At 38.9% G+C, this 18,131-nt stretch overlaps 2 protein-coding genes across 4 annotated transcripts in view; one reads left to right on the top strand and one right to left on the bottom strand.

Moving 5' to 3' along the window:
* Nucleotides 1-610: 610 nt before the first annotated feature.
* LOC133518728 (cilia- and flagella-associated protein 20) lies at nt 611-17,647 on the bottom strand. Of its 3 annotated transcripts, none has more exons than XM_061852407.1 (3): nt 17,301-17,647; nt 1,234-1,462; nt 611-1,089 (listed from the first exon to the last, which is right to left on the bottom strand). In XM_061852407.1, the coding sequence occupies exons 1-3, from the start codon at nt 17,360-17,362 to the stop codon at nt 772-774; spliced, it is 609 nt and encodes a 202-aa protein (XP_061708391.1). In that variant the 5' UTR covers nt 17,363-17,647; the 3' UTR covers nt 611-771. The 3 variants fall into 3 exon arrangements, with proteins under 3 accessions (XP_061708391.1, XP_061708393.1, XP_061708392.1); XM_061852409.1 differs by lacking the exon at nt 17,301-17,647 and adding an exon at nt 2,195-2,283; XM_061852408.1 differs by lacking the exon at nt 17,301-17,647 and having other exon boundaries at nt 1,234-1,667.
* Nucleotides 1,810-18,131, top strand: part of LOC133518722 (serine/threonine-protein kinase hippo) — a 56,267-nt gene continuing 39,945 nt past the window's right edge. Inside the window, exon 1 of the mRNA XM_061852401.1 lies at nt 1,810-2,146. Within this exon, the coding sequence (XP_061708385.1) occupies nt 2,121-2,146 (26 nt within the window). The 5' untranslated portion in view covers nt 1,810-2,120. The remainder of the gene's footprint in view (nt 2,147-18,131) is intronic.

Below are 18,131 nucleotides of genomic sequence, written 5' to 3'. Positions count from 1 at the left end.
GTTTGCGGCAAGGCACTGATTCAAACTGGGAACTGTCATATTGATTTTTGGTTGATCAAGTTCGCACCCAATATAACCAAGTAGCCGCCATAGAAGGTTATGACAGTTCAGATTAACCGACTCGTGAGCGAATCGCGGCGCGAAGCGATCGCGAGTGTGGAGTCTTACAAGTTTGCGCTTCTCGTCTCCTTTGACGCGGGCCAAATACCGACAAAAAATGGGGAATAAGGCGCGAAGGCGTGAACAATCTGCGAAATCGACGCGAGGGCCCTCGACACTCGCGTTCGCGGCTTCTCGCCTCGATTCGCGCACGATAGAGTGTGGAGGGCCCTTTAGAGATATGTTCCAGGGGCAATAATTTTATCATGCTGCCAACATGGTAATCTTATGATTTCCATACCATTGAGCATTTTCTTATCTGTTGTCGGAACTGTCATTTACTCATTTGTTGTCACGTCACGCGCCGGCGGCGGGTTGTTTGAGTAGGTCTATTATGTTACTTACGTTTAAGTAGACCCCCACTCTAAGTACTTGTAGACTTCTTCGTTACCCGGTTTAAATGGGCATTTACATCCAGTACAATTTATTTGGGACTAAATAAAATACCAAATTTTAAAGTGCTTTTCTATTTCTCACACAGTTACAACAAAATGTTGCATATCAAATAAGTGGTGCACTGTCCGTTAGCATCATTATACAAACAAAATAAACTTAAAGGTAGATTTTACTACAGTAATGATCATATACATTAGTTTTTATTTAATATGTTGATTAGGTAGCTACTGTTGCTTTTGCTTTATTCTGTATGGGAAGGAATAGTTTGAATTCTGCTGGCAGCTCATCCTCAGAGTACAATCTATCGGAGAAGTAAACTCTCCTTATCCTACAGTTTGCATGTATCTGGACCCTGAGGGTTTCTACATAATTAGTTCCATAAGCTCTCCGGGTGAAATCAGCCAAGTTAAATTGGATTTGGTTCCAGCCCTCATCAAGTCGCATTGGCATGGTGCAAATGAATGGTTTCACACGAGTAGTTGATTGATAGTTACTTGCTCTGAACCTTCGTCGTACATTTTTGTCGTCCAAAACCTGTAACAACAAGAAATAACAAAAATGGCGGTAAAAACTAACCTTAAAATTATTTGGGTACAAAATTATAAAGCATATAACCTAACTTTTCCTTGTAAAGACTGTTGGCAGGGTGGTATTCGACTAGTACTGTGTTAATCTCACCTGGACTTCGAATGTGAAGTACTTCTTCAGGTTCTTAATGATCATAACTAAGAATGGTAGCTTGATGCCGAGCGTCTTCTTCGGGTCTGCAGGACATGTTATGTACGTGGTGCTAACGTTGGTCCCGACAATTTCTAGCACCAGACTTTGAATGTCGTTGTCCGTAATCCTCTTTATGTGACCATTTCGAACCTTCTTGTCCCATATCTGCAGCGGTTTGCTGCCAATACTGTAAAGAATCGAGAGGAAACCGGACTGAAATGTGTTTTTGAACATCTCTGCAGCGGCTACTGCAACTTCTTATTTAGGGCACTGTTAACTACAAAAGTTTGATCGATAAAGCGATTTGTTTCCCGGACACATTACAAGTTGACACAATGACAGTAAACACAGAAATTTTGGACACGGCCATTGGCCATGAGTTGTTATCAATACGGAGTTGCCGTAGCAACGACTGAAGGAAGATGCAACGTTCCGTTTCACAAATTTAACGTTTATAATAAACATATAAAATATATTAATCACGTAAATATTAAGCAGTTGTGAAAAAATTAAAGTGAAATATAAAGTGTAGTTATCACAAGATTAAACACTCTTAATTAGAGTAAAACATGTCATATTACAACAATAATAAAATTATACCAAAACGATACGTTTCTATTAAAACATTGTATCGTATAACGAATCTTTCACTGTGTCGATTTGACAGATTCCATGCGATGCACAAAGTGCATAGAGGTCTCGATATTTTTGGTTTTCCCAAAATAATACAGCATTTTTCGATGAACAGTGAAACAAATTTTTATATTTTTAAGTGTTAATGTAAGAGATAATGGACTTAAGTTTGTTTATTTCATTATAGTGACTGAAAAAGTGCTCCATCAAAAATGACGGCGGAAATGTCATCAAAGAGGTAAGAATAGAATGTATTTAAAATCATTATTAAATTATAATAACCAACCACAAACACTCACTTAGCAGGACCAGTAATTTCATGGATGGAAACGTTAATTTTGACTGGTAATGCGGACAACCTAACCCCAATAACGGTACCTACTAACCCTCAATTGTGGGTAAATAGTTCACGGCGGTACACAATTCAAAAAATCTTGTTACACATATTAAAATAAACGATATAAAAAAGAAAATACAAGTATATTAAAATAACCCATTAAATCAAACATCTAAAATGACATTGTCTTAATGACAACATATACCAGTATTTTTTTTTAATTATTTTTTTAGGGATAAGGCTATGACTAAATGGAGTTATGCGTCCTTTTTACTATAACCTAATTTTAGACTTAAGTAAGTACTATATCATAAATATTAACTAGAGTTAATCGTTTAACAGTAACAGTACTTATCACTGAGGAGATTTGATGTCTATTTATTTTATTTAGGATCATAAATGAGTTTAATCATAAAAGACTTCACTTGGGTGTCCTGTGCGTAAATCGTACACAAATTGACCTAATCCCACACTAAGCTATAATTTGTACATGATTCTTATGTCTTTGACTGAAAGACCATGTCAAATAATGAACGATGCAGAGAGATTAGTTTCCAAGCAGCCGTGGCGAAATGCCGAACAACTTGAGTAAGATGATGTTTCTCTTTTACTCCAATAAAGGTCTAATTAATTATAGGAGATAGTTGCTCGAAATTTACGACATTATATTTTCATGGTTGTAGTTCTGAACGGGATAAGTGAGATAGCAAAATATTAATCCCCAAATATTAATATTTATTTATAAACAAAGTGTAAAACATACACAGTTTGTAACATACTCTCGCTGAACCTGATATATTGGTAACATTTCAAGCCACTCTATCAAATTACATGTGATTGAATAACATAATAAGTGCAATCAACACAGATTAGTTTCTGATCTCTGGTTAGTTGTTTCTAAATGATTATGCGGACACAACTTCATGCATGCTTTTTGTATAAATTTTTTTTCTCTTTATTTGGGTAAATAAACAGCCACTACAAGTAATACTTACAAAACGAATTACTATAGGGACCGTGCGCGTTGGAGGGACTGCCATCTTGTGGCCTAAATCGGAACCATAGACATGCACATATACTCGTAACGTGTTTTCTTGTACATAGTAGGTTCTGCCATCTTATGGCCTACATCGGAACAAAAAACATCACATTTACGCCTCGCGCCAAAAATCTGACGGCTCCTGTGCTGCCTCCTACAGTTCATGCACGCTCCCTATATTGTTTACAATATGTGTGACCCAGAGCGCTTACCACTAATTAGTATAAATAATATTAATTCAGAGCCAAAGCTAATCACCAATCATGGGGTGATTCATTTTTATTGAGTTGCTTAAACTTTGAACACTACTCATAAAGCCCACAGACTTCGCTGGTTTGATCACCTACTCAGATGTGTCAGAGGATCGGGCTGTCAAGAGCGTTCTTGGGACTACTGACTGGTAGCCATCTGGTGGGTAGGTCCAGGTATCGCTGTAACTAGCAGGAAGTTGCGCAGGGTCGGGACAGGTGGGACACTTCCGTTTCAGAGGCCAAGATTCATTTTGTTATCGAAATAGTTAGTTGAAAAACAACCACCCAAGGTGGATAGCACCTTGAACCTTATCGGAACGCACAAAAGTTGATATTGGTCTGTAGCCACACGCTTCAGTTGACTTTGGCGGTCAAAGAATAAATGGGTACTCCTGTCGTATAATCATTGCTTATAGCTATGCAGACAAGCTATAATTCATAGGAGTGGCAACTTATTTTATTTTGAAATCGGTGTATAACCCAAGATCTTAAAAATTGTGTCTATATTAGCCTTTTGACCGCCGCAATCTGTACCCCTAGTGTAAATAAATTCGATTTCGAAACGTGACTTACGCGTTTGCGTTTAGTCTCATTTTGTATGTGATTTAGAAAGAGCGCGCCAAGCGGGACGTTTTGGAAACTCAAAATCCTATACAAAATGAGACTTAACGCAAACGCGTTCGTCACGTTATGATGTCAATTAAATTTACACTAGAGGTACTGATAAATAAGACAAAACTTCGTGTACCTTCGTACCGACGGTGACACAAGCACGCTCGGTGAAAAATTCTAAGCGGTTAAAGGTTAAGAGTATAGACTCTTGAACAGTCAGCTGTAAAAATATGTATCAAGAGAATCGTCTCATAAATATGGTACTATGCTCTTATTACACTGGTATAAGATGCTATGGGACATATTTTTGAGTAAGATGTGTACACCCATATTTTCACACTTGACTGAACATATGACTTAAACTACATAAAAACCTTGTATAATATTAAACTACAAAGCAAGGATAAAGAGAGTGAATTATTTATACTATTGATTGATTAGGATATCTTATATTATAATGAACTGCGCCATATGTGTTTTGAATGTCCCCCATTATTTAACAGACAATACTCGTGACGTAATACTTGAATTCCGAGGGTATGATTTAATTTAAATGATGGCCACAGATTAAAACAGCTTGATAATTTCACTCTTCCCTCCTTTTCGTTATTCTTTCTCAGTCTTTTCCATTTTGTTTCAAATCGGCTGTCTTTGGGTGTCCGATAGCTGGCGCGGGTGCACGGAGCGGGCACGCGGGTGCCATTGTAGGTTAAATCCGTCGCACGCGTCCGCGCCAGTTTTTAACACTGTGTTACTTAAAGCAGATGGGTGTTAAGTACTTAACATTTTTTTTATAATGGTGTTAAAGTAGAATAAAAGGCGTGGGGATAATATGTTTAGATTGATATGAATAGGTACATTTGTCAACGGATACATCAAAGCAGTTACGAATATGATACTGAGCAAGGTCCCTATTACCAAGATGTTTAGATATTTTTGAGTACCTTGGCTGCACCGAGATTTCTGATGGCTACTCAACTAAGTATATTGAAATAATCTAATTGATCTTGTAAGTCATACTGTTATACTAATAAATTAAATTAATTTTACGGTAAAAATACGGTAAAAAATAGTTTTTGACAGGTTGGATTTAGATTTTGATGGCATTTCGGGTTATTTGGTAGAGGTTATGAATTGCCAGATAACTGGAAAAGGAAATGCCTGTGAAACATAAATACTGCTTTCTTCATAAAAATGTGACTTCGAATCGAACGAATGATGAAATAATAACACTTCACCCGTGAGTTTCACTTTCTTATTGTCCTGTATTCCTAACAATTGTCCTGTGTTTCTAACAAGCCTTGAAGGCATTCTGGGGAAATAATAATCACGCCGTTAAAAATTTCTAGAGTCAAATCCTCTACTCTGTTATAATCTATGCAAGTACTTAACCCACCTACATTAAAACTCACAGCTAAATATTTTGGTACCATGTCTAACTAACGTATTAAAGCTAAATGTTTCAAAGGTCTCATGTCACTAACTGCGACAAGGTACCAAAGCGTCCGTCGTTGAAAAAACCGATAATGTCAGCTGGGCATAGTGGGCATATCTCGCGGACGGACATCCGTTTGATTAGAACTTTAGTCATTTCAATTTAGCGTATTGATGAGCAGTTATTTTGGCAAAACAAATGTTTTGAGAGTGTATGAGAACGTCTCTTGTTGTCTCTTTTTTACAGCCTGAAATTAAGATATAGGTTATGTTTTTTACAGTACATATGGCGCTAATTTACCGCCCTAGTGCGGTAACTAGCACTATACGTGCGTATGTCGAAAATTTAAAGGTCATATGAACTGTAAAACCCCATACTGTAGACTAAACTAAACTATTTAAAATTTTCGTAGGTTCATAAAAAATCCAGGCCACTATTTTACCCTCTTGAACCCTGAACCTATTTCGTACGTTTCTCCGGAATTGAAAAGCCCGGAGAACTTTCATTAGTTTCGGAGACATGTTAGACATGTGACCTTTAACCCCATTCGGCTACACAAACAGTAGTGGGGTCAGGTTGGGAGGTCACGGTGTTTTGAAAGGAGTAAGTACTGAATGGTATAGCCACCAAAACATCGGTTGTTTTTCCATCTTCGTTGTATCGTTACATCTTTAGGTTGTAAATATTTGTATCTAAATAGTTCGTAGTACTGGTCGCAATGCGGTGGAATGAAATGTTTAGGGCGTCCGCTAGCTGGCGCGGTGCAACCGCAGGTGCTGCGGTTTAACGAAAAATGGTATGAGCGTTGCTAACTGGCGCGGACGAGTGCGACGGATTTTACCTACAATGGCACCCGCGCCCGTTCCGTGCACCCGCTCACGCCAGCGGACGCCCTTCGGTAAAAAAAAAAAAAAAACTTAAATGGGAAACTAGGAACGACTTGTGAATTATGAGTGTTGTGTTGGCTTGCCGACGAAAATACATTGCGGTTTTCAGCGTTTAGTCATGGGTACATTGGGTACTTTACTAAGTGAATACTATGTAGATTAACGAGGATATGGTTTTTTTGATAAAGCATGATTAAAACTAGCCATATCAGATGTCTAATTTGTTTATCAGGATTTCAGGGTTGCTTGCATAAGTACTAAAGTATTTTAGTACAGACCTTTGCACTTTTTCAGCTCGCAGAGTATGGCTAAAGTTTAAATTAATATAATGTGACCGTTTTATAATAAAGCAGATTACTTGTACCGCTCTGCATATTGACATTTGCGGAACATTCCTCCCACCGTACCAGTTTCCACGTCACACATACTTTCTTCGGTCTGGTTACCACGGGGTATTTCTGCAAAGATTCCCAGTTTCTTCACTAAATATATTAAAGATATGTGTTTTTCCATCATAATATAATATCACAAATCACATGTCCTTGAATTTAGACGTTTCTATTAAAAAGGGATTGTTGGGTCATATACTCGTATAAACAAAAAGTTGCGTTGGTGGACACAAAAAGGATACGGGTGTCTAATTTCTGCTTGTCGCATAACCTAGGTATCCAACTTTCAACACCGTGTCCCGGGCCTGTCAAAAATGTTTCCCCAACATCCGGTTTCAGGGACAGAAAAGTAAAATAAGAAAGAAAATAGAATCTAAAAAATTGTGCCTACCTACACGGTAACTGAATTTTATGACAATTACACCCTCTGATAAAAAAAAGCGGACAAGTGCGAGTCGGACTCGCCCATGAAGGGTTCCGTACCATTTATGACGCATTAAAAAAAAACTACTTACCAGATCTCGTTCAAACCAATTTTCGGTGGAAGTTTGCATGGTAATGTACATCATATATTTTTTTAGTTGTATCATTCTCTTATTTTAGAAGTTACAGGGGGGGAAGGGGGGACGCACACATTGTCCCATTTTGGAAGTGTCTCTCACGCAAACTATTCAGTTTAGAAAAAAATGATATTAGAAACCTCAATATCATTTTTGAAGACCTATCCGTAGATACCCCACGCGTATGGGTTTGATGAAAATTACTTATTATTTTTTATTTTATGACGTATTAAAAAAAACTACTTACTAGATCTCGTTCAAACCAATTTTCGGTGTAAGTTTGCATGGTAATGTACATCATATATGTTTCTTAGTTTTATCAGTTTTTTTTTAATACCACGACGGTGGCAAACAAGCATACGGCCCGCCCGTAAGTTTATAATAACCAAAGAGAATTGAGTAGTTGTAGTCAAGTAAACTTACTGCCATCTTTCGTCAGAGGACTAAAACTCTATTGAATAGACTATTAGACCCATGTTATTTTACTGATATGTGTTAAATATCAAACGGTATCGTCTTTATATCGCTATCTATTCGAGCATACATTTTTCTTGATTTTACGAGGGACGTTTTTTGCTGAGGCTTTACTTATCTTATACGGAGCTATATACACCGTGGGCCAATTAAACCCGACAGATTTTAACCACGCATTCCTGAGGTCATAAGCAGCAAAAAAATGTTATATGAGTTTTGGCCAAATTCGCCAAAAAAAATTTTTTTTTGCCGAACAAAAAAATTCCTTTTGCGTTTTCTGCACGCGACACGTTATTTATTGTTACACCTTGGTGAAAAAAAAATCATTACAACGAATAAGTAAAGTTTTTTTTTCTATTTACAGACGAAAATTGCGAGTTTACTTTAAAACTTTAATATCTGTCAGTAGGTATGTCTAAACCAAGTCACATAGTGGCAGCGCAGCGTCACAGCTAAAAAGGCGATTTTGACTAAGTTATAAAAGAAACAAATTTTCACAGAAATTGTCATTATCTCTAAAACAAGACCGATTTCAGAAAACATTGTATGACATTTTAGTCTCTAAATGCGGTCAAGAATACACCTTTGAAATCTGTCGGGTTTAATTGGCCCACGGTGTATATCTTCGATAATAACAAATGACCCCGCCAACCAATCGCGAGTACGTAGAAACACCAGCAAATACCAAGTTTTATACCTGAGCTTTATGACTCACAATCAGTAGGTCGATGACCCCGCACACTGGTCCAACAGCTGTGGAACCAAACATCCCTGTTTCATAAAACTAGTACCTGGGCGACCGAGCTTTGCTCGGTTATAACTATTTATTGTAATATGGTGGTCTATAGGTGATAATCTTAACTACATTTTTTTACTAAATTAAACTTGTCTAAAACAATAAAAATTAAAAAATTATATATAAACTTGAACATATAAAAAAAAACAAAAGTTAATCACCGGGCGAGATTCGAACCCGTAGCACTCGTTTAGCAGTCCGCGTCTTAACCCGCTGGACAAGACGGACAGTGGCCGGTAATACGAAATTAGCGACCACATTCTGCGTCGAAAGAAAAACGCATGAAAACTCGAAAACACGCGTTTTCCCAAACATAAGACTATAGATTAGTACAACGAGACTAATCTAGATAGATTGTATACCCCCAAAAACCCCCATATACCAAATTTCAGCGAAATCGTTAGAGCCGTTTCCGAGATCACAGAAAATATATATATATATATATATATATATATATATATATATATATACAAGAATTGCTCGTTTAAAGATATAAGATAAATGCCTGGAACTGTTCGACTCAATATTATTGTTTAGAATAAATAAAAGGAAAATCCTGTGACTTGTTAAGAGGCAACGGGAGTGGTCATTTCTCCATACAAACGTACTCGACTGTTTCCTTTGTGGTTTTTGAAAATAGAACAATAATTTCTTAAACATAGATTATATTATTAATATCTGTGTTTTGCTTTTTTCGATATTTTTGTTTCTTAAGGCGCTAGTGCACTTCAAATATTCGCAAAAACGGCCTAATTTACCAGGCCGCAAAGAGAAGCATGGTATTCGAAACTGACATCAATTAGCTTAAAAAGCAAAACATTCCGACACAGATAATTTCATTACCATTTAGATCTCAATATTTTGTTACATTTAGTTTAGTTTTGGAGGAGGAAACAGTCCAGTAGGAAACATCGTTTTTTGAGATTTTTAAGCAGGAATTTCGCCTAACCTGGCGTTGTCCTTATCGCACTAGTTTTAGGAGTCGCTTCCGTTAACGAGACGGATATATTCACCTAAAATATTTAAATCTCAGCTCCCGTATCCTCTTCATCTTACTCTCAGATACATATGAATACATAGTAAGTATACCTTGATTTTAAATTTCACAGTTGCTTTCAAATTTCACAATTGGCTCGCCAGATTTATTTAGATTCAGATCAATGAATTCGTCTAACTAAAGTGTTAAGTGCCCATCAAATTGGCGCGCAGCTAAGTACCTATCTATCGGCACCATTGAATATACTTAAGGATGCCTTACGAGCACTAAGAATGGTGCTAGTTTAGTGGTGTCACTCATGAATTTTAGCCAATTGTGCAGTCTAACGCAACTAATAGTTGCGAGTTGTGACCAATCGCGCGCGTGATGCGAACAAATCAACGAATCGCATTGTGGCTTTAGACTGTACGATTGGCTCGAATTCGTGTGCGTGACACCGCTGTACTGGCCCCATTCTTATTGCCCGTAAGGACGGGAGATATATGACAATAATCGGCACTCACACCGCCCAGTGTTCAAAAACATTTTTTGAAACAATACACTAATGTCTCTTACGAGCATTTCACAAATGCCCCTTTAGCTTTTCCCGATATTCAAGCTAGCTAGATTTTAGGGTTATATATATATGCTCCCGACCGTTTTCGGCCACGGCGACTGCTTCAACTCCTTTTTTGGCGTTCATGTGCTCTCGTGTGGCTGACGTAGCCGATCTTGTTGGCAAAGACCCGTGCGCACAACGGGCACGAGAGGACACCATCAATATAATTATAGCTGATCACCGCTGGTGGTCGGGCTTTCAGCTCATCCCTCTTGTCGTCCAGATCTGTTTGACGACGGGATTCAAAAATATCCGTATGTTTTTTAATCAAAGATCTCCACCCAGGGCGGTTGGCGGCCTGCTTTTCCCACTGTAGGGGCTCAATGTCGCAGTTCTTCATATGGCGTTTAAGCACGTCCTTGTACCTGAGGAGTTGTCCGCCTTGCTTTCGCTTGCCTTCCTCCAACTCGGAATAAAAGACGCGCTTAGCCACTCGACCCTCCACCATTCTTGAAACGTGGCCGCTCCAACGTAACTGTCGTCGCATGAGGTAGACTTCGATTCCACCCACGCCGGCTCTCCGTAGGACTTCGGTGTTCCGCACTCGGTCGGACCAGCTGATCTTTAGGATCTTACGGAGGCATTTAAGATGGAATCGGTCTAGTGTGCGGATGTGACGACGATATACGGTCCACGTTTCAGAGGAGTATAGTATGTTGGGCAACACCACCGCCATGTATATGGAGATCTTTGTAGCTAGCTTTAGGTCATGCGAGCGGAAGACCTTGGCATCCAGCTTACCGAATACTGCAGCAGCAGCTCCGATCCTGCTGTTGATCTCCGCATCAAGGTCGCACGAAGATGTTACCGTGCTCCCCAGGTAACGGAACTTGGTTACCTGCTTCAACAAATCTTCGCCAAGTGTGACTGTCAGTGTTTCCCGACCATGAATGTCCAGAGACATAACTTCTGTCTTCTTCACACTGACCTTTAGGCCAAACTTGCAGCAAGATTGATGAAAGTCAGTGACAAGCTGCTGAAGGTCACCTGGGGACTCCGAAAGAAAGCATAAGTCGTCCGCATACATGATCTCGGAGACCACAGCGTACGAGACTTTAGTGCGTGCCTTAAACCTAGCTAGGTTGAAGAGGCTGCCGTCGGTGCGAAAGCGGATGCGAATTCCTCTCGGTGCATTTTGACTTTGCAAAACTTCACGGACAACTACTGCGAAGTATAGGGCGAAAAGTGTAGGTGCCAGCACGCACCCCTGCTTTACCCCACAAGTAACGGGGAAAAAGCTCGACTCATCGACACCTACAGCGACGCAGCATTCCATGTCATCATGCAAGAGTCTCACGAGGCGTATGAATTTATCTGTGCATCCTAACTTTGCCAACATCATCCACAGGGCTTCACGGGGAACACTGTCAAATGCCTTCTCAAGGTCAACAAAGCAGAGGTACAAATTTTGACCCTGTTCTCTGCTTTAGGGTTGACACTACGCTAATTATGCTACCTATAAATTAACAACAGACCAAGTGTCAGTAGCGTTTATAACACTGAAGGAATGCTCCATTTACTTTATCGCATCAGATTTCCTCACCACAAAGGCCAGTGAAAAGGACATAGCCACAAAAGACGACCGCAAAATTCGATCGCTTCCGATCTAAATCTTCGAAAGTATATCGTCAGGTCGTTAGTCATGGCACACTTCGTGGTAACCGTTCGGTCCGAATATGGTGCACTAACCCGACGATTCCGTAATCTTCGGGCCGGCACCGGTAATAAGCAGGGCTTCTAGTCCTTTTATGATTTTACTCGAATACCTTTTAGTTCAGCGTATTTTGTTTGAATTCCATCTAGTTTTACCTTTGGGAAGGTAAGGACTAGGACGCTAAGGAGATTGTTTTTACCAGTATATAAGAGGGGTCGCAAAAGTGTAGTTTTTCTATTGAATGTATACATTTTTAATCAAGGGCGAATGATATGGTAAAAAAACACACATGGAAGCTAGACAATGTTTGCAAGACTCCAGCCAAGACCTTAAAAGCGGGCTCGAAAGAAAAAAACACGAAAACGTCTAATTTTGATGTATACTGAGGGACATTATTTTTTGTGTGTATGTTAGTTTGTAAAGTATGTAACTATGGGCCCTAGTTGCCTGCAAATATATGATATTTTTTTATTTAATTTAGGAGATTTTGATTGGAGATACCTAATGGGATGATTCTTACCAGTCTGCTGATCAAGATTATCGTGAAGCATACTGATCATTGCAATACAATCCTCCACATTGTTAACTTAGTGTTGGTGGGTATTCGAGTCTTTAGAGTGAATTAGAAGAACTCGGTTCGTTTTTACGAGACTCGGCCCTTAAATATTATCCGAGTCTTTTAAGCCCCAAGCCGAGTCCTTTATTAAGTCTTTTTTAAGGACAAAATGGACTTGAGCCTCCGAATAAAGGGTCCGTCAACAATTTTGGAGGCTTTATCTAAATAATAGTAAAGGAAAGGAGCGCTATTATAATAACAAATTATATTGGTGTACCCATTGACATATATCTAAGGACGGGCCTTACGGGCACTAAGAATGGCGCTAGTTCAGTGGTGTCACACGGAACGGTGCAGTCTAACGGAACTAGTTGCGACCAATCGCGCGCGTAGTACGAAATCATCAACCAATCGCGTTGCGGCGTTAGACTGCACGATTGGCTCGAATTCGTGTGCGTGACACCGCTGTACTGGCCCCATTCTTATTGTCCGCAAGGCCCGTCCTTACATATATATGTCAATGGGTGTACCTAACCACCGATTTAAAGACAATGCGTTTTGAAAAAATGCAATAAAGTCGAGTTATCTTAAGAGGATTCAAGTCTACTAAAGACTCTGTTTTGTAATGGCTCCTCTACACCCACCCAGCCCACCCAGCGCACCCAGCGCAGGCTAGTCCAAGGGACGCATTTATGCGTTAGAGGTAGTAAGTGATCTAGCTATCTCATTCCATCACATAGCTGCGTCCCTTAGATTGGCCTACGCTGGGCCATCGTGTAGAGGAGCCATAATAGGTTGAAAAGAACTCGAATTTCGGCTCAGTTATAAGTCTAAAAAATTTAGTCGTCTTAAAGCAGAAGACTCAACGAGTCTTAACCTACACAATTATTAACTGCTAACTTTTAATCCTTATTGCAAAGGCATAAGGTTCATCGAAGATCAGATAAGTGTTGCTGCACGACAACACGATGACTCAACGAATGACTCAAGAAAGTGCAGTGTAATGTAAATCATTGCGCTCGCTTATGGAGGACATAAAAGGGCCCGCGATTTTATGGGCCCTTTGGAAATCATTGAGAAATGTTTTGCGTTATTGGTTTGAGGAATGAAAGGTGAGAATAATGAGATTTCAAATTGGAAATTCATGTATTGGATTTGAGGTGGTGTTTTTAGATGACCACATAAACATATTAAAGCCCCATTTAGACGGTTCAAAAACAATGAATACAGTCTATCGACAAAATACCGCAATGTAACGAAAGTCGTATGCAAGTTCTTGATTTTCTTGAACCGTCGAGTGAATATGAGCATTGTGTACTTAATTAAGAACCGCATGAATAGGCTCAATAAAAACTGTTGCTTAGTAATACATATTACGTATCATTTTACATATACTGAACATTTTCAGATGATAGGGCTTGTGCACAAATCACGCGAGGTTTTTTCGGCTATTTTTTGACCCCCCCCCCCCCCTCTTGGTGATATTTGGTGAGGGGCCGTCCACAAATTACGTAACGCAAAATTCCTAATTTTTTGACCCCCACCCCCCCTCCCCTCATGTAACAGGACCGTCACGCTTATCTGGGACTTTACTATAAAATCGTGCGTGACGTAACGCAAACCTTGACCCCCCCCCCCCCCCCCCAACGTAACAGGACCGTAACGCTTGGCCTGACCCCCCCCCCCCCCCTCCCTCCAATTTGCGTTACCTAATTTGTGGACGCCCCCTGAGGTTCTTGGCGAACCCCCTCCCACATAACCTCACGTGTATTTTTATTTTATTTTTCATTCGACCTTATTAGTATTGTATAGAGTATTTTGAAGTGCCAAGTGAAGATTTATGTTTAACAAAACTGGGAAAAACTATGTGGTAGATATTTTTTCTTAGTTTCGTTCACCATAGAAAATACACGTGAGGTTTTCTTACCTATACCCCCCCCCCCCTCCCCAACGTGATCTGTCGTGATCCCCCCCCCCCCCCCCATCCAACCTCGCGTGATTTGTGTACAAGCCCATATTATAAACAGCTCCTGGCTTCTGAACTACTTAGACGTTCCAATATATATGTACAAGTATATTTAAGAGAAACAGCCTGCTCGTATTCCGGTGTTTCTAATACAGCGAAAAAGACAAGATATTTGTCTCTGGAGTTACTAAGTGACTTTTATTATATCAATATAGATCGTGTCATTCACGAAGACGCATGCCTTAACTTGTATTATCAGGTTATTAAAGGTAAGATTCGACAAATCTGCGCGTCATCGTGGATGACACGAACTAACTTTATCAGCAAAAGTATGCTTTGTATGTGACACGTCAAAAATCATAAGACAGCTTTTACAATCAAGTTCAATAAAACGATTGCATGAATTTCCCTACAAAGTGACCTGTTAAGAGGCTGTCAACACCCAATGTCCTTGAAATTGATGTTACTTAAACAGTTTTTTAAGAAGGACTATTTGTTTTAGTCAAGTAAGAAAAATATATGTTCATATTAATTATATTTCAAAGACCGTGGTTGTACTCGATACACGATTGAACGAAATCGGCTCGATAGAAAATAATTGCAAAGATTGGTCTTAAAATCACAATTAAACGGTTCTATGTCTTTATTGTTTTGACTTATGGGTCTGCAATTAAAATCACAATTTCAAAACATTTATATCTAAACCGCTGTTGAGTAAAATATTACACTAATAATCCACTTTTTTTTGTTAAAATATTTTTCTTATTATTCCCCTGGCCAGGCCCAGTAACATGCGACAGTGCTATCTCATTTACTCCGATACAAATAGACAGTGTGCGCGCTTTAGGTATTGACAGCCTCTTAATAAGTCATCAAAACGAGCAAGACTGAAGAAGAACGCGCGGCGGGTCACAGACCGACCCAGATACAGCCCGTGCCGATAGATGCGTTAGCTTCGTGCCAATTTGATGGTTACTTTGTTAGACGTAGGAATGATTAGGTATACATTACATTACTTAAGACTCTTGACTAGCCGCCGTACAGTCACGTCTGAAAACATCGACACGAAGTGCCTAAAATATGTATATATATGTATAATATACAAATAAAATACTTAAAATATAGAAAACATCCATGACTCAGGAACAAATATCTGTGCTCATCACAGGAATAAAATCCCTTACCGGGATTCGAAACCATACAAAGCATTACTTACTTTTAAAAATGACAAAGTCTTTTTTCAGCAAAATATCCTATCTACGATATTTAAAGTACTTTCCCTTGATGTCCCATAGTCTTGGGACGCCCTGTATATTACCTATTAGTTTGTATATAGGCCTATTAGTATTAGACTTAGTATTTAATTTTGGAACATTTTCTTTTCACACTGCACCCACCTTAGGTGGCCCAGTGGTTGACTGGTAGAGAATGCCTGAAGGCATTAAGTCCGCCTATTGTACGTTATTCCTGTATTTGTGCAATAAAGTTTAAAATAAATAAAGCATACGTTTGTCAAAGAATTGTTCGGACGGCACACGTCATTTGGCGTAAATCGTAGGCAGAGCGAAGTTCATTGCCCTAGTCACTAAAATACCGCGCATATATTTGTACCTATATTAGACGTATCCTAATCTTAAAATATTGAATAAAAGCATCTGCGTGGACAAATTAGTCATTTTGGGGGCAATATTAGATCGTCCAGGTAAATAATATTGGCAAACATGTCTTATTAGACATGTCACGCTTTTAGAAGCTATATTCAGCGTGATCCTTTTTAGGGTTCCGTAGTCAACTAGGAACCCTTATAGTTTCGCCATGTCCGTCTGTCTGTCTGTCTGTCCGAGGCTTTGCTCCGTGGTTGTTAGTGCTAGAAAGTTGAAATTCGGCATTGATATATAAATCAATAAAGCCGACAAAGTCGTACAATAAAATCTAAAAATTTAATTTTTTTGAGGGTACCTCCCCTACACGTAAAGTGGGGGTGAATTTATTTTTTTGCTTCAACCCTACAGTGTGGGGTATCGTTGGAAAGGTCTTTCAAAACTAATAGGGGTCTTCAACAAACATTTTTTGATAAAGTGAATATATTCGTAGATAATCGCTCAGAAAGAAAAAAAAAATGTGTCCCCCCCCCTCTAACTTTTGAACCATAGGTCCAAAAAATATGAAAAAAAATCGTGGAAGTAGAGCTTAAGAAAGACATTAAATGAAAACTATAGCGGACATGATCAGTTTAGCTGTTTTTGAGTTATCGCAAAAAGTTTTCCCTTCATAGTAAAAAGACTTTACTTTAATTAGGTACTGATTATGCAAATTTGCCTATTTGTTTAACTCGGGTGAAAAGTACCGTTTCATCCCTTGGTTAACAATTTACTATACTTTAAGCTCCAGTTTAGCTTATTGTGACGGAAGAGTAACTACGGAACCCTACACTGAGCGTGGCCCGACATGCTCTTGGCCGGTTTTTTGATGTTAGTGTTAGATCTAGTAGGATCCCCCGGAGAGTAATTAATCGCCCATCTTAAAGCAAGCTAACGCATTTGCAACCAGTCTGGTGTTGCATATGTACGGGCCCTAGTGATTATCTTTTATATTTTTTTTGAGTTCCCGATATTTCGACGCACTCCAGATTCCAGTTACCCGTGAACAAGATGCATCTGCGGGGAAATTTCGGGAACTTAATAACATTATAAAATATTAATCACTGTTCATATCCCGGTAGATTTAAGTCTAGTGAAACTAACTGTGAATCATTTAAAACTGTTATTGGTTTCGTAGTTAAGTATAAATCATAAAAAACCTAGGAATACCTAATCTAATGTTATCATTATCGGTACTCACTAAGAGTATGCTGTCACAATTTTTCTAGGTAGACAAAGGTTTTCTTTTGCTAAGTACACCATTTTACCTACGCGTAATACGCATATATTTCTGTATCAATATCATAACTTTATAGTACTATGTACGAACATTTACTACCATTTCTACTCACTCGGTATATAATATTGAATCTAACTTCAGTATTAACACAACTGACGTAAATAGCTCCACAGACCATATTAATCACCCAGACCCCCCTAGACTCTCCAAACCACAAAATACTACGGGGATTTCTAAGACCGCTAATGACCTAACGGCATCTAAATAAATAAAAGAAGGATCTCTGTATATATTTATAGAGAACAACTCCCGGCAGCCGGGCTGGTGCCAAGCGTACACATTGACTGACAGGCGTATTCTTATATTAATTATAGGATATGAATTCGATCTGGATTAGATACTGATCGGATCTGTCAATGTTAACTGACGTTTAAAGTTGACGAAATTTCACTTTTGACACTGACAGATCCGAGCCATAAATAATCGAATTCATATCCTATAATTAAAATTAGAATACGCCTGTGATTTAAGTGTAGCAAATCATAATAAATACAAACTATTTAGCAATTGTGTATCGAAAGTCGAGAATAGAAAGCATCGTTGGATTTTAACTTTTCGTTGACGAGAAACAAAAGAGTATAGTATAGTAGTATAGTAATTAAAATTTTGTAGCAATTCAGTACCCCTAGTGTAAATAAATTCGATTTTGAAACGTGACGTACGCGTTTGCGTTTAGTCTCATTTTGTATTGGATTTAGAAAGAGCGCGCCAAGCGGGACGTTTTGGAAACTC

This window comes from Cydia pomonella, chromosome 6, assembly GCF_033807575.1.
Source record: "Cydia pomonella isolate Wapato2018A chromosome 6, ilCydPomo1, whole genome shotgun sequence".
NCBI classification, from domain to species: domain Eukaryota; kingdom Metazoa; phylum Arthropoda; class Insecta; order Lepidoptera; family Tortricidae; genus Cydia; species Cydia pomonella.
The sequence above is the reverse complement of the archived record's forward strand: the minus strand, read 5'-3'. Positions and strand labels throughout refer to the sequence as shown.